The 22,352-nt window shown below is 39.2% G+C and overlaps 2 protein-coding genes across 2 annotated transcripts; both read left to right on the top strand.

Moving 5' to 3' along the window:
• Positions 1 to 292: 292 nt before the first annotated feature.
• LOC140941261 (DNA-directed RNA polymerase I subunit RPA43-like) lies at positions 293 to 3,054 on the top strand. The gene is made up of 2 exons (XM_073390241.1): positions 293 to 863; positions 2,618 to 3,054. The coding sequence occupies exons 1-2, from the start codon at positions 316 to 318 to the stop codon at positions 2,784 to 2,786; spliced, it is 717 nt and encodes a 238-aa protein (XP_073246342.1). The 5' UTR covers positions 293 to 315; the 3' UTR covers positions 2,787 to 3,054.
• Positions 3,055 to 4,330: 1,276 nt separating this feature from the next.
• On the top strand, positions 4,331 to 18,240 carry LOC140940471 (twinkle mtDNA helicase-like). Its single transcript, XM_073389445.1, has 17 exons — positions 4,331 to 4,987; positions 5,971 to 6,138; positions 7,748 to 7,801; positions 7,930 to 8,075; positions 8,575 to 8,629; positions 8,845 to 8,946; positions 9,870 to 9,991; positions 10,791 to 10,839; positions 11,594 to 11,665; positions 11,969 to 12,025; positions 12,178 to 12,312; positions 12,658 to 12,731; positions 13,948 to 14,062; positions 14,589 to 14,668; positions 15,347 to 15,452; positions 16,689 to 16,808; positions 17,386 to 18,240. The coding sequence occupies exons 1-17, from the start codon at positions 4,541 to 4,543 to the stop codon at positions 17,917 to 17,919; spliced, it is 2,436 nt and encodes an 811-aa protein (XP_073245546.1). The 5' UTR covers positions 4,331 to 4,540; the 3' UTR covers positions 17,920 to 18,240.
• The last annotated feature ends 4,112 nt before the right edge of the window (positions 18,241 to 22,352 follow it).

Here is a 22,352-nt window from a genome sequence, read left to right as displayed (position 1 = left end):
CTATTTCTTTATTTGTTCGACTTATACATCAAATAAATGCTTCTTCATAATCAGCAACAATTTTAAGCAGAGGATAAAGCCGTGATCCACAATTTTTTATAGCCCGTTCTAGAAAACGCCTCTGAAATGGATACTCCGTTCTAAATCAGGAGCTTCAAAATCACGACCCCGTTGGGCGGCACATACCCGTATAGGTAATGTATGGGAGTACCCCCCCCCCCCCCCCCCCCCCCCCGCCGGGGCTTATACAGACTGGGTACAGAACAGCGGTGTTCTGAGCCGACGAAAAATAGCGGTCAGCGGATTAATTTCAACATGGCGTCTGAAGAGAAGCATGCGGTTTATTCGATCTCTTTACAGGAAGCAAAGAGAAAATGCTCCGAAAAACATTCTTGTTTCGTGAGAGTTGAATCAATCGAACATGTTGGTCTTAGTCCACGATATCTCGGGCAACTAAAGAAAGGAGTGAACGAGGAGTTGACAAATAAACTGATGAGATATTCGGATGTTTTGGAAGGTGTCCCTGTTAGCTACGAGGGTTTTCGCATTCTGCAAAGAAGTGGCTCTATTCTTGATGAACTTCCCTTTATACACTTTGATGTTAAAGTTAATTTCATCGTCTTCAAGCCAAAGATCGGAAGGACACTTGTTGGAGTTGTAAACAAGATCGGTGTAGATCACGTGGGATGTTTGGTTCATAATTGTTTTAATGCTTCAATCTCGAAATCTAACTTCAGAAATGGACTTATTTATGACAGTTTGGATATTGGGTCTGACTTTATATTTAAGGTTATTGAAACTGAGGCCGTGAATGGCGTTTTGTCGATAACAGGAGAAGTTGAAGATCATCGAAAACATTCAAGGTAATTATTAGCCTTCGTCACAGGAGTGGTAACAGGTCGTTTCTCCCGAAGTTGTTTCCCCCCGGACTTAAGTCGATTCGCCCGATGTTTATTTGTCATTCTTAAATCCTGGAAAAAGAAATAAGCATGAAAAAACAGTGACCATACATGTGGATCAACAAAGATCAACAAAGCAGTCGTTGTGTTACCATCGCTGAGATACATTTAGACTTTAGTTTTATGTACAGTCTTTTAGTATCTTGAATGTAATTATCGAGATGGTAAAGACCTTTCAGACTGCTGGACCTTTTTAGCAATCGCAGAAATAGTACATGTATCCAAACTTAACTAAAAATTATCTTTTCGTGTTGTAGAGTATTGTTTGGCATCAGGTGAATCAACTTAAACCTTGGTGAAACAACTTCAGGCGAATCAACTTTCAGGCAAAACGACCACAATTCGCAGGAGTAATTTAACTGTGGTTAGTAACCTCTGCCAAACAGTGCCAACATCCTTGTTCTGGGCCCTCAACGGACTCAATGAATTACCAGAAGTGCATTTCAAATTTCCTTTCATCTTGATTGGAAAATCGATAATGGCTTTTTTAACAAGGCAATCTTTGTGCATACTCAACTCCTGGTACACAGGTGGAGGTCCAGAAAACTAAGGATTTCTGCTCTAGTTCAGAGAGGAACTTGACCAGAGCTTATTTCTGTTTGTGACGCAGGCTAGGTAATGATAAACAAAAAATCAGTTTAATCAAGTGAGTTTGATAAAGTAGATCTCTCACTGTAAAGATATTCCACAGCTGATGTTTCCAGCGCTACTGTCTATCAGTCTAATCAAGAGAACGCAAGTTGAGTTTGGATTACAAGTTGAATCATGGGGCAATGTAGGTGGGAACATGGTAAAATGAAAAACAAGACTAAATGTGAGTTCACTGATTGGAGTCGACATGACCAGCATGTCTGGCTCACAACCTGGTGGTTCCACATTCGATTCCCACTCTGGCTACTTGCTGGAATATATTGTTCTTGGTCATCCCAAGTTGAAAACTGTGAATAACCAATGGGTTGCCTCCTGCCAGTTGGGATTTTTAATCCCCAAAATTTTGTATTTGGATTGTTTGTTTCAAATTTATATTTTGTGTGGATTGCCTGTAAACTCCTGACTAGTTAGATAAGATAAGTGCACTTTCCACTATAAACAAACTGTAAGCAGTTTTGTTCTATTCCCTGAGTACTAAAGATTGGTTAATTCCCCACAGAATCAAGAAATGCTTTTGGTTTAACTAATAGATTCTTGTTTTCCAAAGTACCACATCCTAGCTAAAAGTATAGAGGGGGATGAATCGGGGTATGCAAATCCGCCGATCCGTTATGATTTATTGACCAAATCCGCCATTAAAATTTCACCTTGAATCCAAAATCCGGGCAAAAATATTTTTATTACACGCAAACTCCAAAATCCGGGCCTAAAAAATCGATGAATCCACAATCCGCTGCAATTGCAGGATCCGGAAAATTCCGATAAAATCTCACTTTGAATCCGAAATCCGGGCAAAAATATTTTCAAAATCTGCTGATCCATTTGCCTTTTCACCCCCCTCAGTATAGCATGAATAATAATTTTGGTGTTTCACTTTGGTCACCTGTGGTTACACCACTTGACAGTTCACAGACTAGGTCCCAAGGGACTCTCACTTGTGGGAGACTACATCGTACATTGTAGTTGCTTAGCCGTGCATTCAAATGATAAATCATTTCTCTGTTTAGGAAAAGGAAACACAAGAATCAAGAAGAGGACAGAACCAACACACCAGAAAGAACAAATGAAACACATTTAGAAAGGATGAATGGTATAAATGATCTTGATGAAAGTACACACTCAAAATCAACAAAAAAGAAGAAAAAGAAAAATAAAGTGGTGATTGATTTATCCTAAAGAGAGAAAGGAAGAGAGAAAAAAATAATTCCTTATAAAAGGAAATTCTTATGACATCAAGCAAGGAAATCTGTCTTGCCATAAGTGTAACAGGCAGAGATAAGATCACTTTTCTTATCTTTCACCAAAGTTTCTGTTGTAAGGAATCGTTGAGAATATTTTAAGATGCGCTTTTAATTATATTGCTTTGCTCATTCAATAGAAATGTGGTAAAATAATTTAATAATATTTTTATTTATTGAATTTCTTACCGCTTTTTAGTGCAGAATTATGTCAAATGAATTCTGAAGCACTTTAATCCCATTTAGTCTCCCAATCAACCATTCCTCAATATATCTATTGCTATTCCCCAAAGACCAACGCGAGACAAAGAGTGATAATTTTATGCTAGAAAAATTGGGGCACATAAAAGACAACAATGAAAAAAAAAGAGTTTTCTGTAAAAAGGACAAAATGTTGACTCTTTCCAGTCGTTTTCTAGGTGAGTTTAGCATAAATGTGTCCTAGTTTACAGCATCCCATTCTTATGCTAGGCACATTAATGTCTGAGACTTTTAAGTAGTCTGTTAAGTGTGTCATTCAGACACTCATAGCAGTCATCAGACATTAAATGCGCCTGTCTTATTTGCCCTTTTTATACTAGACGTTTAATACACTTTTAACGTCTCAGATGACTTTAACGTCTGTAGCATAAAAACAGCCAATGGCTGTATAGGAGACTTAAGGTTCCCAGAAGCATAATTTTCCTGGAATTCAGTCATTTTTCTTTTAGATGAAGTTAATGTATCCAATGCACCCCATCCCACTTCAAATAGCCTGCGTAGCAAGCGTTTGCGCGCAAGTTTGGCGACAAAATAAGTTGAGACGAGAGCAAAGAAAAGGAATGACAGGGTAGGGAGAGGGGAGAGAAGGAAACAGCGTTTCCTCTTTTCCCCTCCCCTTTCCCCTTCCATTTTGTTTTTTTGCTCATGCTCTAACTTTTGCACAATAACTCAATTGGAAATGCTTGCTACGCAGGCTACTCTACCAAAAATGGAACCCTCCTGTATTATTGGGCATGTACTGTACATTGGAGAGTGGAAGAGGAGGGGTGGGCTGGGGACTACTCTCTGGCCAAAACAAAGTAGCTTGTTGGCTCGACTTTGTGGGCCCAAGTCTTTTCAAGATCAACCCTTGTTGTGTAAAACTTCCCAAAGGATGATTGATATCATTATTTTTTAGTTCCCAGGAAGATCTTTTTGCTAAGAGCACTTTTTTTCCTGCTAACATTTTCACACAAAAATGGGGAACAGATCCTGTGGCACATCACCATTACCCTCCGAAAGAAGTACTCCCCCGGAAAGAAAACCCCTCTTGAAAAGGAGAAGGTTTCTATATTATGCACGCACCCATTTTTTTGTGATAGTTATTTACTTCTACTGCCCCCCGCTGCCTTTCCCGCCATGAGCTGCAAGAAACATTGTATACAATAACAAACTTTTCCTTTTATCAACTCTGATTTTAAGACCTGCGTTAAAAAATAATTTTAAAAAACTGTAGTCAACCGCGTTCTTTCTCTAAGCGGCGAGACATGCCCCCACCCTAGCTAGTTTCTACTCCTCCCTGGCCAGAGTCAGTCCAGCCAGTGTCCAGTCCCTCTCTGACAACATCGCTGCAGTTATGGCGGGTGTTCAGGGAGATCAACACATCATCGTCTTTATTATGGTTCTCACGGATTGTACACACAGTTGTTATTGGAGGATTGATTAGAAACAATGGCTTATAGATTCCACCGCACGTTGCTGCTTCGTCCGCCATTAAGACTCGTCAAAAATTCGAGATCTACGCAAAAATTAAGCAGAAGCTTTTGCACGTGCACAGTGAAGGAAGATCTCTTTGAACCGGTACAATGTAGACCAAGTCCGAGAGATTGCCTCCCTATCAAAAGAAGCTTCGTACTTACCGCTAGGAGAGGCCATCAGACTCTGTCAAGTGATTTCGGTGTACATTTGCCGAGTGTAAAGCAAATGGAAAATTTCTTGTCAGCTCGTAAAATTTTGTTCGAACACGGACACACTTCACTGATTGCTTGTTGTCCATTTTGCACGGAAGGTGGCGTTAGTAGTGAAAAGACTAAAGCGTTTACCTTATACATAAATAAGACTACTGGAAGCCATTTTTGTAAGAACTGTAACGCATCTGGAACGTGGCAGAAATTTAAGGTATTTCTCTCAACTTTTGATTTCATCAGAGGGGAGCTAAGGAGAGGGGATGGGAAGGGGTGTACTTGATAACTGAAATTTCAGGGGTACCTGAAACATTACATCCAGCTTGCTGTTAAGTTGCTGAATTTTCAAAGAAGAATAGATATAAAGTTTACTTTTACAGGAGAGCTTTTACACTCCCTACCTGATAAGTACTGTAAATCCTCTATTAAGCCCCCCTGGGGACCTATTTCAAGCACATTTGAGGGTGGGGGGGGGGGGGGAGCTTAACAGAGATGGGGTGCTTTTTTCTTAATGATGATAGCGAAAGTGATGATTATCCATGAAGAACTAGAATGTAAAGTGGAAAATCTCAGGTACTTGAAGTTAGGGGTCTTGCAACCAAAGATCAAGAACAGATTCAAAATTCCAGCAAGTGAATAACCCGTACTGGACCAGTCCACATAAAGTGATACAGTTCTGAAAAATGAATGAAGTCTATTTTTTAAGTATATGGGGAGCAGGGTAGTTTGCTACACAGCTATTTCTAGTGTCGTCTTGCAACGCTCCTCCCCACAAACAACTGCTGAGAATCGATCCTAAAAAACAACACTAAAAACAGCTGTGACTAGGGGCAGGGGAGAGGGATGTAAAAGAGATGGGGGTACTTTATCACTTTCTTTCCCTGAAATGGGGGTGGGAGCTCAGTTCATGGGGTGGGGAGCTTAATACAGGATTAACAGTACTAGTGATCCACAGGGAGACCATCTGAACTGTTGGAGGTATAGTTTTTGTCACATGCAGTCTGTGATCTGTAATCTCATACTGGCTGCTCTCAGCCTTTTGGTCACAAATGATATCAGAAGAAGTGCAACCATATGAAAAAGTGATGCTTGCTGCAGTTACTCCTCTTATATTATGATTGTAAACGTCCTTTTAGTTTGACCTTAGTTTACATTTACACTGTATTCCTTACATGTATGTACACTGCACATCTATAGATGTCTTGCCAGGAGAAACATAACCAAGAATCCAGTAGGCCTATTTTACAGGACAATTTGACTGATAGTGATGCTGATCAAACAAGTCAGATATGGGACAACTCTACTCCAATATCAATGTCCTCTGATGTTTTGTTGGAAAAACTTAGGGCACAATTTCCAATCAAGGTGATTTTTTCAATAATGATAATTAATAAGAGTAGGTAAATTTAGCAATGCTAGACCAAAGTGACTGGAGAGGGAGAATCCATGTTGTCCGAGCTAGCGCTAGACCAAACTAACTCAGCAATGTTTTTTTAATGGAAATTGTAGGCTGGACTTGTTCATCCTTTGTGTCAGGTTGTTGTGATAAAAATAGATGGAAGCTATGTTAACCCTTTCTGTTGCAAGATCTAAAGGTTCAACATTGGACAATCAACATCCTGAATTTCCTACATCTTTCTAGCAAGGTCTTGAAATTTGTTGGATTTAAGATCAGAAGTTTGCACAGTCAATTGGTTTTCTTATCCGGGGTATTCACTCCTGCATGATGACATCACATAAAACACGCGTAGATTTCAAGGAAAAGTTCCAGCAGTGTAAGCAGATTTTAAACGAGGTGAGTGTTTAGTGATTGCTTTTTTTATTTTCTAGATGTCTTTATTTCCTTGTGGAATTATTCATCGAGTACTCGATCCAGAGCGTTATAGTAATGAATCGCAAGAAAGACGAGAGACTTACATGTGTGTGACTGCTCTATTTGCTGATTTGCGAATAAATGGAGGTGCAGAGATGTTGATCAAATCCTTTTTTATGGACATAGTTTATTTTCTCTGTGCATTCAGCAGTAGTGAAGTGCTAGGCAAAAATACCTCTATGTGGAATTAACTGCCAACTCTAGCTTGCTGGTCTCAGGAGATTACAGAGGAACATAGGTGTGGAGCAAACCAGCTTTGTGTCTAGAGCAAATTCGGTATCACATGCAAATCAAGTATTCTTCACCCGTTGAGGCGTTAAATTTGATCATCAAAATCTCTGCCCTTTGAGGTAAATAATTCAGCTGATAATTTGACCATATAGTCACATTTGTCCGTTGAAGCGAAAGAAAGCTTGGAACTGTGGATTCAAAATGTGTATTGCTCTTTGAAGTTAACCCCTGGCTAATTAAAGACCATTCAATTGTAAAATTCAAATTTGACTGTCGCATTGGAAAGCGCCTGATTGTCCTTGAATATTCCTGAAAATGTATCAGTATTGCCAAAAGGCGCTTCCTGAGTTGTGACAAACAAATGCTTGATTATGACATTTAAATACAGTGTAGAACCAACAATTAAGTTTCATCAATGTGAATGATTCTCGTTATCCATCTGTCAATATCTTTGCATATTCATTCACGAATTAGCAAAAATTGTTAACGTTGAAAAGCATCCAAACACCTAAAAATCTCTTTTCTCCTTTCATCACTAAACTGTTTGTGACCTTGATGAATACTTCCATAGGCAAATAAAAAAATCTAGAAAATACCAAACAAGCATTACTAAAAACTCAGGCCTCATATCATCTGCTTGCACTCTGGAAACTTATTCGAGGGACTTTACCCTTTTATACATCACAAATACACAAAAATAACAAATTTTTTGGAAAGGCAGGCTTAATTCCCAGGAGTCACTTTCATTTTCTTATGCACTTTATTTATCTTCAAACTATTCTCCCTATTTTCCTCCAACTCTGATGCCAGCACTTACTTTCAAATTAAAACTCCTAGTTTATAAGATATTTAACTTTTTTTTCTCTGAAGGAGCTAAGACAAGAGATATTGGAAAAGTTTCAAATAAGATTCACTGAACGAGAGGTATTGTAAAAATAATATTTCAGTATTTCCTGCATGTAGATCATAGTCAAGGCAGGTGGCAGACATGCATTACAGTAGTAAGTCTACATCGTCTATTCTTTTAAAGTGCACTATTATGTTTTTACCAGTTTAAAGGACCTAATGGGAAGACAAAGAAACATGACTGTATTGTGTTCCCATGGTATGATGTCAACAAGTCAGCAGTAAAGGCTGTGAAACTTGTCAAGCTGGAAGTAGACTCTGCATCTGACTCAAGTTTCACCATAGAGCCTCGGTAAGGAGTTTAATATTTAGACAAGGACAATATATCGGTTATCGTACATTTAAATCATTCGAGTAGGTTAAACAAGTCAGGAGGGCTACTAGGGATCAATGGCCATACGTACAAGTTGAAAAAGGGAAGAATACATCCTAATCCATTTAATGTTGGACTTAGTCACCTGTGTTACCTGCAGACATTTGGCGATGCCACATTCCCTGAAAAATGACATCTGAAGTTCAAGCATAGGAATTGCATACATTACTGATGTTTTGCCACTATCTAGAACTGTAACCAGTTCTTTTTATCAGTTGAAGCAAGTTTTCAGCTAGTCAGAAGCACTTAGAAATACATGAAGTTCAACCCAGTTTTGGGTAGTGATGCATTAACAGTATGGAATTTTTTTGCACTCATTTCTAAGCTTTTTCTGGCTAAACATACTTTTATAAACCTGGCTCCCTTTCATAATCAAGTAAACAATGTAATCAATTCATTTATTTTGCTATTTATTCAGCCAGGGGTTTCTGGGATTGTTTGGATGGAATACGGTAGATTCTGAAGCTAAGGAGGTTTGTTATGTTTTACTCTGCATTACTATCAAATGAATATTAATTCAACTATCTATTTAACAATTTTATTTTGGACTAATTTAGTGAGTTGACAGCTCTTGCTATGTGTATGTGAACATCAGTCAGACTCAATATCAATTGATCAAGATTTTCATAGAGTTTTGAGTGAATATCCCTTGACATCTTTTTTTCCTTCTTCTTTGTCTTCTCATTAGGTTGTGTTGACATCAACAGAGTTTGATGCTATAGCTGTGAATCAGGCGACATCATATCCAGCAATATCTCTACCCATGGGAATAAACTCACTACCCCCTGAGGTGGGTGTGGTTGATGCGCCAAGTGTAAAATGCAGAGGTTGCAGTGATGCTTAGCCTTTTACCCACAGGATGTGGCCTCTTACTGTTTTGTATGCACTTTGATTGTAAGATCCAGGGGTTTATCTAAAAGTTTGACATGTCAGGTGGAGCCACCTCAGATGCAAAGTTTATTTTAAAAAGGGGTATTTGGGGTAAGATGGGGGAAGTGAAAAGTTGTGAGAGATATGTAGGTGGGACAAACAGGCACCTAGTGATCCCCCTATATCAGCCCAGTAGAGACAGTAGAGTTAGGTTATTTGCTTGGAAAATTACATGTAAATCCAAAGACATACATGTACATGTAGTGGGAACAACCTGGGTGTAACTCATCAAAATACAGTGAAAATGGTCAAACTTTGGTCTAGAATTGCGACTTGATTGTGATACAAAATATATAATCGCAGCTAAAGTGGATGTTGTTGTTAATTTTTTATCTTAGGTAATTTTTGTTTTTCTTTTGTTTTTGGGTGTCCTAACATACAGCTGTATGCTAATGAAGTTGAAACAAAAGAAAAACAAAACTTACGTGAAATAAAAAATTAACTACAACATAGACACTATTTGACCTTTCGAGTGGCTCTTCTAGGGTCTGGCTTAATTGTTTCTCCCAGCATAGTTGAACAAGTAGACATTGATTTGGCAGCAAAACTTGCATCTGGGAAATGAGTCAACTCAATAACATTTCATTGTGTCCAGGTAGGGAATCTCATCTGCAACACTTTTGCCTTTAACGTCACCATTGCAATTCGGAAAACTTTTGCGTCCACAACAGTTTTTAGAAGTAGCATTGTTACTTCGAAGTCTCTTAGTCAAAACACCCTTCATTTTCAGAAACATTGTTGAGGTTACCTGGACTTCATGAAAATAAATGGTTTACTTTTCAGGTTCTTCCTCAACTTGAACAGTTTGAAAAGATCATTCTCTGGTTTGGAAATGATGTTTTCTCACGACAAGCTGCTAACCAGTTTTCAAGAAAACTAAATCTGAAAAGATGTTTCCTCGTCAGGTACGTGTATGTAGCCGTCGCTACCATACAATCCCAAAAACCCATGGTCGATGTAACAGGCCATTTCAGAGTTGTCCAAGCCTCTGTTTCAAAGTGAGGCTAAGTGCGAAGCCATTGATATGAACATATTTTTTCATTCTCTCGCATTAATAAAACGCATTATCACAAGAACGGTTTTGTGCTTAGCCTCGGTTTTTTTAGAGTTTTTGGAACTCGGAAATGGCTTATTACTTAAGGTTAACGGGTGTAAGTTGTGAGACAAAATTTAATGTTTCGTCTACTCCAACATTGAAGTTTTTCCTCTTAGTCTTTGATTGTCATGATGGAGTAGCCAAATTTGTTTCAAGACTGTAATTTACAACATACTGAAATGACCCTTTAGTGTAACGTAGCTTTATTCATTGCCGACGATGGTGGTCGGCATCGCAAGACGTAGCTCAATACTGATAATAATATTAGGGAACTTAAGCAACAACAACGGTGACGGCAACAAGAATGGCAAAAAAGCAAGAGGTTTGCATTGGTAGAACAACAACTGTGCATGTGCATCACGCATTTTTGTACAGTTCTTTGCCTTCCCTGCATGACTACATGAAAGTGAAACGTCCTATTTTTACGTTTAGTGGAGAGGTAAACACAAGACAACAAGTGACTTGTTTGTAGCCGTCGCCGTCATTGTTGCTTAAACTCCCTAATTTTAGTCTGAAACACAGGCTAAGAATGCAAAAAACGGTCCACTACCTCTTTGTGGCCTTTGCCCAGTGTAACATCGTTTTTGTGTATGTTTTGTTTTGATCAGGCCTACTGGTGAAACAAATCCTATGAACGCTTTGGACGCTTTGAATTCGGTAAGAGGCCGGCAATGAAACAACTGCTACACATTTTTAAACGAATTGCATTAAATTCCCCTTAAAATTCATTGGGACTGTTCACTGCTGGTGGATACACTCAAACACTCTACTTGCTTTAAACAAATGCTTGCGCTTAATGTAATACAGTTTGTACGCTAGATCATTTTAGGTGTGAGAGTTTATGGAATGTTGGCCGTGGGTCAAAAATAGTTATTTGTTATGTTAATAACACAGTACACCCAAGAATAGCTTCCTTTGTTTGATATGCCCTTGGACCTTGTTGGTTTTGCTAAAATTTCAATTACGTGTCTTGCTTGCCATCCGATCAAAATTACTTGTCTTCAGGTCATGAAAAATTGATTAGTAAAAAAAAGAAAAAGAAGAACTGGGAAAATAGTACAAGTTCTTCTTTCTATATGGAGGCATTTACACTAGGACACTGAGATACTCGGTTTCTGGGAAACTTCCCACCTAACCCTTCCTTAAGCTAACGTGGACACTTTCTTCTCACGTAGGGCAAAATTTTGGCTTAGGGGAGGGGTAGGTGGGCAGTTTTTCAGAAACTTAATTGATCCAGTTTCTCTTGAGAAAACTGTCACCAGTGTTCTTAAGTTTCAGTGGTCTCTTTGCCCCACCCCCATGGTTGTTGGTTGGCCAGGCGAAGAGACAGCTGACATTTCAGACTACAAACTTTCCCCATGTCTTTGTTATTTCTGCATTTTGTTTATTGATGCTGTTGTTTTCTCTGCAGGGTTGTGATCTCGCGTCGCTAGTTTCGTCTGCTCAACAAATCAGTCATGATAAAATCACCACCTTCCATCAGGTCTGCTACTTTACCACCATACAGGCAGCTACACGTTAAAACTCTCCCTACATCTTTCCCAGATCCGGCAGTGGGAAATTTGCTAGCCAGAGTTTAAGATTGTCTAAAACAAGACAATCCGTAATAATTACAGTCGACTTAATATTTGACCACCCCACATAAGCGACCATCTGTCCAGATCACCATCATTTTTCCAGTGAAGAGCATAAAGTATGCTAGTGGATTTTTGCGTTTGTTTATCAAGTAATTTATTTCTTGACTCATGCGTGTATTCACTCGCCTGGTTTTATTTTCTTGTTACAGTTGAGGGGAGAAGTATATGACCAATTTGTTAATGCTGATCAAGTTGCTGGAGTAAAGGTTTGGTGATTTTCGTGTTTTATTGTTGTCAAAATCAACAAAAACTAAAGTAAAAAGGCAAACGTTATTCCCTGGCTTGTTCATCGTTATCTTCTCTACTCTACCCTACGTTCTACTCTAATTCCAAAATAACCCTTCGTTTTTCTTCACAGTGGACACGATTTCCTCAGTTAAACAGTATTTTAAAAGGAATGAGGCGTGGAGAGGTTACAGTTTTTACTGGCCCAACAGGAGCAGGAAAAACCACCCTGCTAAGTGAGATGTCTTTGGACCTTTGTATGCAAGGGGTGAGTACTTACCATATCAGAGAGATTTAGAAGCATGTTGGCAGTTTGCAGCTTGTTTACGTCTGTTTGTACTACATGACTAAGTTCTCCCTTTACATGTTATTTTCCGTTCAGTATGGTCTACACAGTAATCATTAGATTCATTACAGGCTAAATTTTTAGCCCAATTTAGGTCGATTTTTATCTCGCGTTTTCCTTTGGAAAAATCAACCCGATTAATTGTAGCATGTAAACAGGCCCCTATATGTTGGGCCAAAGATCTTACCGACAGACTGAGTCGTGTAAACCGGCCTTTAAGCAACTTCAATAATAGGTGTAAATTATTTTTGTTGTTTTTTATGATAGGTAAACACTCTTTGGGGGAGTTTTGAGATTCGTAATGTTCGTCTTGTGAAGATGATGCTTTGTCAGTATTCAGGGTGAGTTACGTAAAATAAAACGAAAGTGATAATTGCTGGCCTATCATAGCAGCCGTAGACAAACCAATCAAACAATCTCAACGGGAAGAAAAATGGAAATATGCTTGCGAGAATTTGGGTGCTTCTGATTGGTTTAGAAAGTGGTGGGAAGTTTGTCAACTAATCATGGAGCATAGCAATACGAAACCCAAGCTTGGTAAGACCTAAACCCCCTCCCAGATTTGGAAAGATTGCTGGAGCCGAGGGTTTACAGATAAGCTTGACAAAGGCTAAATGCTGATGGCTGTTCTGGGAATAAAGAAAGAATGTAATGCGTTGCCTTTTTTTTTAGGGATCGATGACATCAACACTTTACCTTCAGTTCCTTTTTATTGTAAATTTCTCGCAGTCCGCGCGTGCAAATCTCACATTATTCACTTGAAGAATTTTTCCGGAGTAATTGTTTTTTTTTTTTTCAGTTTCTAAGTACTTTGCGTCTCGCACGAAATTTAAAGGCGTTAATTGAAGACTCGATTTGGCGTGCGGGGGGCCCTTGAATCTTGGCAATCAGACTATTTAACTCACCGAACTCAATTCTAGGTTGTAAACGGCCAACTCTCGACTGTGTTTAATGTTACTTAATGTAAATCTTTAGGGGTTAGTGCTAGGCCCCTACATTGTTCGCCTTGTACATCAATGACGTAGCAAATTCAGTTTCCTCTGGCTTTGTTTAAATGTGTACAAATGACACCACCGTACAGGGCCCGCGCAACAGCCTTTAAGTGCGGAGACCGCTGGATTCAATTGCGTAGGAAAACTGGGGGAGTGATCCGAGGGCGCCGGTCTCTAAGCCCATTAAAATGGGTCTAGCTATTACTAGAATGCTACGATTAACAGATTCAATCATCTAGCAAAAAGCAAATTGGTTGTTATCGCTGAAAAGCTGAATGCAGTGTGTTTTCCACTTTTTGAGGAAACAATCTAAATTCCGGTCCGTTTTCTCCGGCTTTCCAATACTAGCAAGTCGATCCTTGTTCATCAGTTTAGATCAATTTAAGCTTGTTTGTGGTGTTACTGGATTGGGGGCCGGATTGCGGAAAATATTAGCTTGGATGTGCAGAGATAAACCTGATTCTCCTTTTAGAATATCAACCTCATCATTAAAACTTGAATTAGTTGATATTGGGAGAGAATTCCAACTGAAAGTGTTGTGAACACCTGGGCATTTTGTTCGCAGGTTGAATTTGGAAAAAGACGTTGACAAGTTCCAGTACTGGGCGGATAAGTTTGAGATGCTTCCCATGTACTTTATGTGTTTCTACGGAGCTCAAAATATCAACACAGTTATAGAGGTGAGTTTTACCAGCGCCTATGTTTGCAAGTAAGTTGTTATTCACCAAGCCCTTGGAAATGACTTGTTTGCACTTCAAACGAAAAAATTGAATAGATGATAAACCGTTACAGTACTTTGCACCAAGATTTGGCGCAAGAAGAAGCCTGGGCAGCTTATAGCTCATTATATTTGTGCAAGAAATTTTTGAAATTGTAACAGCTCTTCACTATCGCTTCTGCAAATGGAGGACGTTTCGGTATGATTCGGGTCGTCTTTGTCAGAGTACAAATAATCTTTTGAATACTACGGGCTATCTTCAAGATTATCTGGAATATCGTCGAAATTAGCCGAGTACGTCTGATATTGCTGATGTCCTGGAATATGCGGGCGAAGTAACAGGTTGTCTAATAAACTACAGGCTGTGGCTTCGCTGTGGCTAGGATAAATTTTACCTCTCTCTTCTAATCGGCAGCAAGTAACTTGGGTGTTACACTATATTATTCCTTATCAGCAACATTTCTGACAGGTTGTTTTCTTTCTCTTAGACTATGAGTCACGCTGCTTATGTTTACGATATTGAACACGTCATCGTTGACAACCTACAATTTATGACGTCATACCTCAGGTATGTAGTTACCCATAATGCATTTTATTTCCGCTCCTTTTTCTTCCTTCGTAGCCTATTGCTGGCCCCAAGATGAGATGAACAGCGCTTCTGAAAAGTACAATGTGAAAACGCGTGGGGCTGTGGAGAGAGGAACGGGTAGGAGCCCACTGATCCAGCTCCTGGTATACCTTCTCACTGGAAGCATCATTACCTACCGCAATAGTGTGGACGGATCGTTATCAGTCATCCGTTTGTCATAAGCAAAATGGTCAACGCGAATCGTGCGTGTGATTTTGGCCAATCCACGATGCCTCTCTCGCCTTCTTTTCGCGCCACCGCAGCTCCCTCTTCCCAGATCACGTGCGTCTTATTTTTGCTCAACCTTGTTTTCGCGACAGCCCTGCGATCTCAGAACCTGAAGCAAGCTATTCTCTTTTGGGGGTTGGAGTTTGCACTCAACCTGAAATTTTAAAATATTCTTCCACAACCCATAAAAACCTCTTTAAAATCATTATTTTTCTACCTATCTTTGAAGTGTTTTTCATTGTACGTTTGAGTAGTAAATATTAATCTCGTGTGGTTTTTGTTATGACTTTTTACACTGTGTCGGGTAATTGAACCTTGACATTTTCTGTCATTAACTAAAGGTTTGTCTGCCTTTTTTGTTTATTTGTTTATGTGTTCAATATTTTCCAGTCGAGGAGACGACAGGTTTTCTGCCCAGAATCACGTCATCGCTGCATTGAGAAATTTTGCAAGTACCAAAAATGTTCATGTTACGTTGGTCATTCACCCAAGAAAGGTGTGTGTGTCTATTCATTAAAGCTATTAGCGGATTGTTCACAGTCCCCTGTTCCTTGTAAGATCGTCGGGATCGAACAACTACTCTTAAGGGCGGCTATTTTGGCTTCAAATGTGCCGTGCCAAGCCTGAAGATAAGTATCAAATCTATATAGGGGGGAGGGGGGAGGGGGGAGGGGGGGAGGACAGTTTGGGAGTAGGCGAGAAAAATATTTTCTCTTTTTTTCTCGCCTCTCTTCGCTACCGCTATAAACCCCGGGGCCCGCCCCCCTCGGTACTTTTGAAAACAAGGTGGCCGCGCGTAACGGTAAGCGCTTCATCTCGCGATTTTTTTCAGAAAAATAGAAAACTGCGAGCAGTCTACTTTCCACTTTACTCTTTTAAACAGCGTCCGTTAAATTCTGGAATAAGAATGAAAGACACTGAAGGAAACTAACCCAATGGACCTCTATTAAAAGAACCATTATGTTTTTCTAAATATTAGCTTGGGCTAATATTCAGTAGGAGTTCAGTAAACTTTTCAATGTCTTGTTTTTCTAAAACGAATGCTCGTGACATCCCCATCTTCTCGAACAATTTGCGTCACCAGTGCGTTCGCTGATGAACCCACCTATTCAACTTTGACTTAAGGTTTTGGGTGTTAGAAGATAGTGGTATTTATAGTGAGGAAATGTCTCTTCGTGATTTCTGATGTTTGTGCTCTTTGGGGTTCTGCGTTTAGGCTTCATTTTAAAGGTTCGGGCACATTGCTTAATTGTATCATGCGTCTACTTCTGAAATGGTTTCGCGCAATACTGCAGGTGTGCAAACGCCTTTTATTTTTAGAATATTGCGCGCAGACAAAGAATTTCTTTATGTGTCTACTTTCTGCCGCGTTGCTCCGTACGACTAATTGCGTGACGCAAATTTCATCTTCAACCACTTAAACTTAACACACTCACATCAGGGAGGCATCATTACTCGTCACTTCATTTTGTTGTAAAGTCAGTGCGCCATAAGCAGTCTGTTAGAAGTCCGCCAGCCAGTATTGTAAATCACCATCACTGAAAAGCCCTGAGGGGAGTCGATGGTAACATATATTTTCACAAAACCTCTGGAATTATATTTCGCCCTTCGTACGAAATACTGTAGTTTGTAATCATGGAACAATAAATGTTGTCAGCAATATTGCTAGCAATATGACGCGGCATTTTCTGTCTTAACGGAATGTCGCTTCACGTCCATTGTCTTTTTTTAGGAGAATGACGATGTTGAACTTCAAACGGCGTCCATTTTTGGAACTGCCAAAGCAGGTCAAGAAGCAGACAATGTGATCATCCTGCAGAGTAAGAAAGGAACAGCGCAGAAATATCTACAGGTACGTAATTGGGCGCTCAAATTAAGACGTGAAGATTCATAATCAGAATTGTTTGTTGTCTAATAGCTAATTACACAGTTTGGGAGTGTTTAGTATCATATTGTGATGATACCCGTTTAATATGACCAAATTTTCATGGCCTATTGTCATTCCACTTTGTCTCTGGAGGGACAAGTCTGTACCAGGCTCTTAGATTGTAGAAACGTCGCGAAAACCAGGTCAAGCGAAAATAAGAAGCGCGTACTACTCAGAAATAGGAAGGCGGGTGAATAAGTTCTCTTCGACTCGAAAGGAGACCACAAATTGTTAGTTCCGATCTCTCCACCTGCCTTAAACGACTTCCTCTCGTTCTCTCTCCTTCCCTTTCTTTCTCCTTTAATTTTTCCTGGCTTCTTCTCCCCTCTTCTTGCTTTCTCCCTTCCTTCCCTTCTTTTTACGTCTTAAGCCTTCTTCTCTTCTTCCATCTTTATCTCGGATCTTTCTCGCATAGCTGACTGGCTGATCTCATCATTTTTGCGATGGATTTTTTACATCCATGACATATCAGTCCCGTTTTTCGTTTACCACTTTTACCTAGGTGACTAAAAACCGTTTTGATGGCGTGCTTGGACGAGTGCCTTTGGACTTTGTCAGGGAGTCTCTATCTATGTCGGGATATGGTAAACAAATACCGCCAAACAGAACACTGAGCTTGGCAAAAAGGCGTCCTGAAAAACTCAAAGCAACGAGACTGGCAGGTGACGTAGATGTAGTCAAGTTCTCAGCTCCAAAGATTATTCCTCCCAACAAAGTAGTGGAAAGAAACCTTGTCTCGCCCCGGGCTGCTCATATCGATAATGTCACAAGAAGCAACACAACTTCCACTACAGTCGTTAATAACGAATTGGTTGATATAGAGAAAGAAGGAGCGAATGACGCAGCAGCGATATCAAATCAGCCAGGCAATAGTTTGTTAGATGGCGAAAAGAAAGAAACAGTACAAAGGACGGTGAAAAAGATTTTAAGTGGAACACGCCTGTTCACTAAAGCTGTCCCTCGAAACAGTTACAATAGGTCTGGACTTACTGCTCAGGGAAATAGACCTGCAAATCTACCGAAACTTAATGGATGAGAGGAGAGCAAATTTGGGTTCATTTAATACTATTGTTGGAGAGGGCGGCATCTAGAATAATAGGGAAACTGCCGGAATACTCACCAAGATTACGAAGACGTCTGTTTGAGACGCCCAAGTAACTGGACAGCGTCATGATGCGTGCCTTAATAGTCTCACTTGAAGGGGTTCTTTTCCTATTTTTTAAGATTGGAAGTTTTAAAAGTTTGGTGAAAAATAACTTTAGGCCGTCCTTGACCTTTTATTAAACGGAACGTTGAGGTTGGAGGCTATTATATCAGACACGGCGACATATTTTGAATAAATAGTAATGCTTGTGTTCATTTAATGGTCGGTACACACTAGGCGACAAGTTGCTGCAACACGTCGCGGCGACAGATCACTTCGTGTGTACAGGTCAGGCGACTAGTTGCAGCAACAAGGTGAGGCGACACGTCGCAGCGACAAATCGCTTCGTGTGTACTGGAGAATTTTTGTGAAAATCCTTGTCTCCACAACAGAATTTTGTCGCTGCAACAAGTCGCAAAAAATCAAATCAGACTGAATCTGTGCGACTTGTTGCGGCGACAAATTCTGTTGCAGCGACAAAGATTTTCACAAAAATTCTCCAGTACACACGAAGCGATTTGTCGATGCAACGTGTCGCCGCGACATGTTGCTGCAACTTGTCGCCTAGTGTGTACCGACCTTAACTGTTTTTACCGTCTTTACACCATGTTGTGCTGTTGTATCCCGAGCGGTACCCCTGAGAGGATTGAAAGAGATGCAAAAATCAAGGATTTTCAAGACTCGTTGGTCGAGAATAAGACATTTATCTCGACCCAAAACAAGCTCCTTTAACGCCATTCTCTTTTTTTTCCTTAAAATTATCAAGACCTAAGGGCGCACGAGCAACCATGTTTTCAACCTTTCATTTGTTCTAAGAACTGGCCGCACTGGTGGTCGAAAATCAAGTCAATGTTAACAACAGCCCTATTCAGTACTGTACTCACAGACGATAGCGCATTTAATTTGCCTTATAATACACTTTGGACCTGATTATTTTAAATTTCTTTACCTATGCGACTACTCAAGGACTCATAATGAAGACACTTTATAAATCTAATTTCTGTCGGTAAAAATAACTCAGCTGTGGTTAAGTGTTAAGATACAAGAGTACGGCCACAGCAAAACGTGCCCGGCAAAAAAAAGAAATAAATTAACATATTAAGTTAATCTCTCAGTCATATTGTTGGTATATTTTGACTGATTGTCTTGGCACAGAGAAATAAAATACGAAAGATTTTCTCTGTTAAAGAAGTTACACCTTTTCCGGCTTTACAACGAAATAAGTCTTAATCCCGTTGCACTTAATAACTGAACATCGCTCGTTGTCTGTTTAACAGACAGAGTTCAGCCATTTTCTGTATCGTGGATCAGCTTGTTTGTGGCTCACCACGCTATAAATGAGAATGATTTCGGGAGCGTTTTGATGTTGAGAAGAATATTCTTCCCTATGGGGGTTATGCTACTTAAAACAACCATGATTGTTATTTTCACGACGTGTGTAGAAGAAACTTGCCTGTAACAAAGAGCAGGGGCACCCAACAAGAATATAGTTCAAAACCACTTAAACATAGCATTGTTAAACGTATTTTAGTATTTGAACTGTAGATACAGGCATATTTTTATCCCCTGAAAATTTTTCATCTGTTCGAATTTCCTGGATGAAAGACTAGTGATCCGAAAATTATAGGGATCAAAACTTACGTTTTCGAAATTTTTAGCCGGAAAAAAGGCTCCCGAAAATTCTAGGTGACCTTCTCAGGGTAAAAATCCGTTAAAACTGGGCAATTATACCATTTTTAGATGTTCGAAAATCCTAGGAGAGGCGGGCAAGCAAGAAATTTTACAACAAATGTCCCGAAAATTCTAGATTTCAAGTCGTCTTCCGAACAGATATTTTCCGAAAATTGACGTTGGGTGCCTCAAAAAGAGACCAATGAAATACACCGATCTTGATCTATGGTGATCTTATTGCTTTTTCGAAGAGAGGAAATGTTGAAAATTGGTATAATCTAGACTTAAAATTGACTAAAACTATGCTCAAAAAATTTTTGACAAATTTTTAAAGTGATTTGTTTACTTTGACAAGCGTTTGAAATCTCAAAAAGTATCGGTCAGTTTGATATGCTTGAGGGGGCTGAAGATGTTTTTACAGACTGTTCGTCATGTGCATGTTCAGTGATCTTTTGTTGTTAATTTAGAAAAAGCCTACAAAGGCGCTCTTATAGTGGACTTTCAAGCCTAACAAAGGGGCGACGGGGTACCACAGAAAAAAATAATCAATAAAAAGTTCTTAAAATAAACTGCAAAAAAAATGTAAAAAATTAGCTTGGGCTAAAAGATTAGAACAATAGCAATATCGGATGCTAACGTTATATGACCAAAAGCGGAGGTCTATGCGACAGTATACTTCGTAAAGCTATAGAAACCATGTATAGAAATATGTGGTAAAGATGATTGAAAATAGGTTCATTTGCATGTAATTACTGGAAAATATAAAGCACCTCTGATGAAAAACGGGCTTGAAGATCCAGATTGTAATATAGAATACAACAACAGCTAAATCAAATCAGACATTTTGTTCAATGAAGTAGAAATTCCTTTGTTGAAAAAAGACAAAACAAAACAAAAGCGGAGTTAAGTCAATAGACTTTCTTTGTTCAAGAAATATCTTAGGTTAAAACCAAACCATTTTGAAATCCCCTTATTTTACAAACTTCTACGATTCTGCTATGCCTTAAGTAACAAATAAAGAAGCTTTGCGCGAAGCGAAGTTGGTTACGAAGTATAACTTCAATACGAAATATTGGGAATTGTCTTCGCGGGATTCCAAGATTAAACTATAATGCTGATATTTAGTTTACAAAACTTCAAATTTGATCATAGGTTGGCATATGTCATTTTCTTGAGGTGTATCCTTAAATCAAGCACTTCACTATATATTTTACCAAGCGAAACGATAATTGAGCAACCCTGTCAAAGCATGATAGCTCACTGCTGTAGCCGGCGCAGGATCATATTAGTTTGTGCGTGTCAAAAAACATATTTTCAGTCAAAGGCAACAGAGAGACTGCTACGAAATTCACTCAGAAACTTTAGTAGTTTTAACTACTAAAAAGAAAAGGGATAGTATATTGCGTGGTCTAGCATCTTAGTTTATTTCTTACTTTTAAGACTTGTGCAAAGTTCGTCACGGTTCTGTGACTATTTAACAATTACATTGTTAAATAGGGCTCTGAGTCAATAGCCCATGAGGCCGAAGGCCGAATGGGCTATTGACTCAGAGGCCATGAGGTCAAAAATAGGTCTCATAGGTCAATAACATACAAACTAGTTGAGGTGAATATACAAACTATGAGGTCAATAATATACAAACTAGTTGGTCAAAAATATCGAGACAAAACAACTTTAGCTACAAAATGCCATTCAGCCGCTATTGTTTTGGTTTTCAAAGCCGGCACTTTTCGCTACTAATGGGCTATAACCATATAATACCCTAGTAGTAACTTAACCAATCAGAACGCAACATTGATAATAGACTACTAGCTGGATTTTACTAAGAGCTTATAAGGTATGAGCTTATAAAGCATTTGAATTTAATGTTGTCTACTTCAGTTGCTGTAGCGTCTTGTGAAGCAAGGATATCCAGCAAGCTTTAACGACTTGAGGATCTAGCAGGTGGGAATTTTTCAGTTAAAAATAAGGTTAAATGCATAATGCAGGACTGCTAACACTGAAATAAGCAAGCTAAGAACGAATAGACTCTAAAGAATGTGATCGGCTGGTTATTTCGTTAATTCATTTTGGTTTTATCTGCAGTCTTTTCGATTTGCTACACTTGGGAGCTGTGACTTTTAATATTCTTCCTTTGTGGCATAAACGTCTCCTGTTGCAGAAGCCGTAAAGAGGTAAGAAAGTTCGCTATCAATCATTAATTGCTTTTGCTAGAACATTGTACAATTGCACGAAATTTCCCATTCGTTTTTATTAGATTGCAACCATCTGAAAACCAGTGTACTAAATGGATACCCTCTTTATTTATACGTTTGTCAACTTTGGCTTAAAAGTGTACAGCAAATATCGGAGACATTTTTGTCCACAAAATTCACAACCGAAACTGTGCAAGGCAAAAATTCGTGGGAAACGGGCAAAGTTGTGTTAAAATGATATGCGCCAAAATGTTCGAAAATAACAAAAACGTTTCGAGGGAGGTCCTCTTCTTTAAGTGGTTTGAACCGGGTTTAAAAGCACTGAATTGTAAAATGCGAGTGCAACTGAAATACATCCAACTTCTGAGATAGTCTTAACGCGATTAGTTTTCCTAGCTCTTATCCTCAAGATAGCTTTGCACGGAAGCAACCCTTAAACCATTAACCTACCGACCGTAG

This window comes from Porites lutea, chromosome 6 (assembly GCF_958299795.1).
Source record: "Porites lutea chromosome 6, jaPorLute2.1, whole genome shotgun sequence".
In the NCBI taxonomy this organism is placed as follows: domain Eukaryota; kingdom Metazoa; phylum Cnidaria; class Anthozoa; order Scleractinia; family Poritidae; genus Porites; species Porites lutea.
The sequence above is the reverse complement of the archived record's forward strand: the minus strand, read 5'-3'. Positions and strand labels throughout refer to the sequence as shown.

Excerpts from the sequence above, each read along its gene's own strand:
- LOC140941261 (XM_073390241.1), top strand. The coding sequence starts at position 316 with ATGGCGTCTGAAGAGAAGCATGCGGTTTATTCGATCTCTTTACAGGAA. Across the intron at positions 864-2,617 it reads GATCATCGAAAACATTCAAG|GAAAAGGAAACACAAGAATC; the intron begins GTAATTATTAGC and ends TTCTCTGTTTAG.
- LOC140940471 (XM_073389445.1), top strand. The coding sequence starts at position 4,541 with ATGGCTTATAGATTCCACCGCACGTTGCTGCTTCGTCCGCCATTAAGA. Across the intron at positions 9,992-10,790 it reads AAAAGATGTTTCCTCGTCAG|GCCTACTGGTGAAACAAATC; the intron begins GTACGTGTATGT and ends TGTTTTGATCAG. Across the intron at positions 14,063-14,588 it reads ATATCAACACAGTTATAGAG|ACTATGAGTCACGCTGCTTA; the intron begins GTGAGTTTTACC and ends TCTTTCTCTTAG.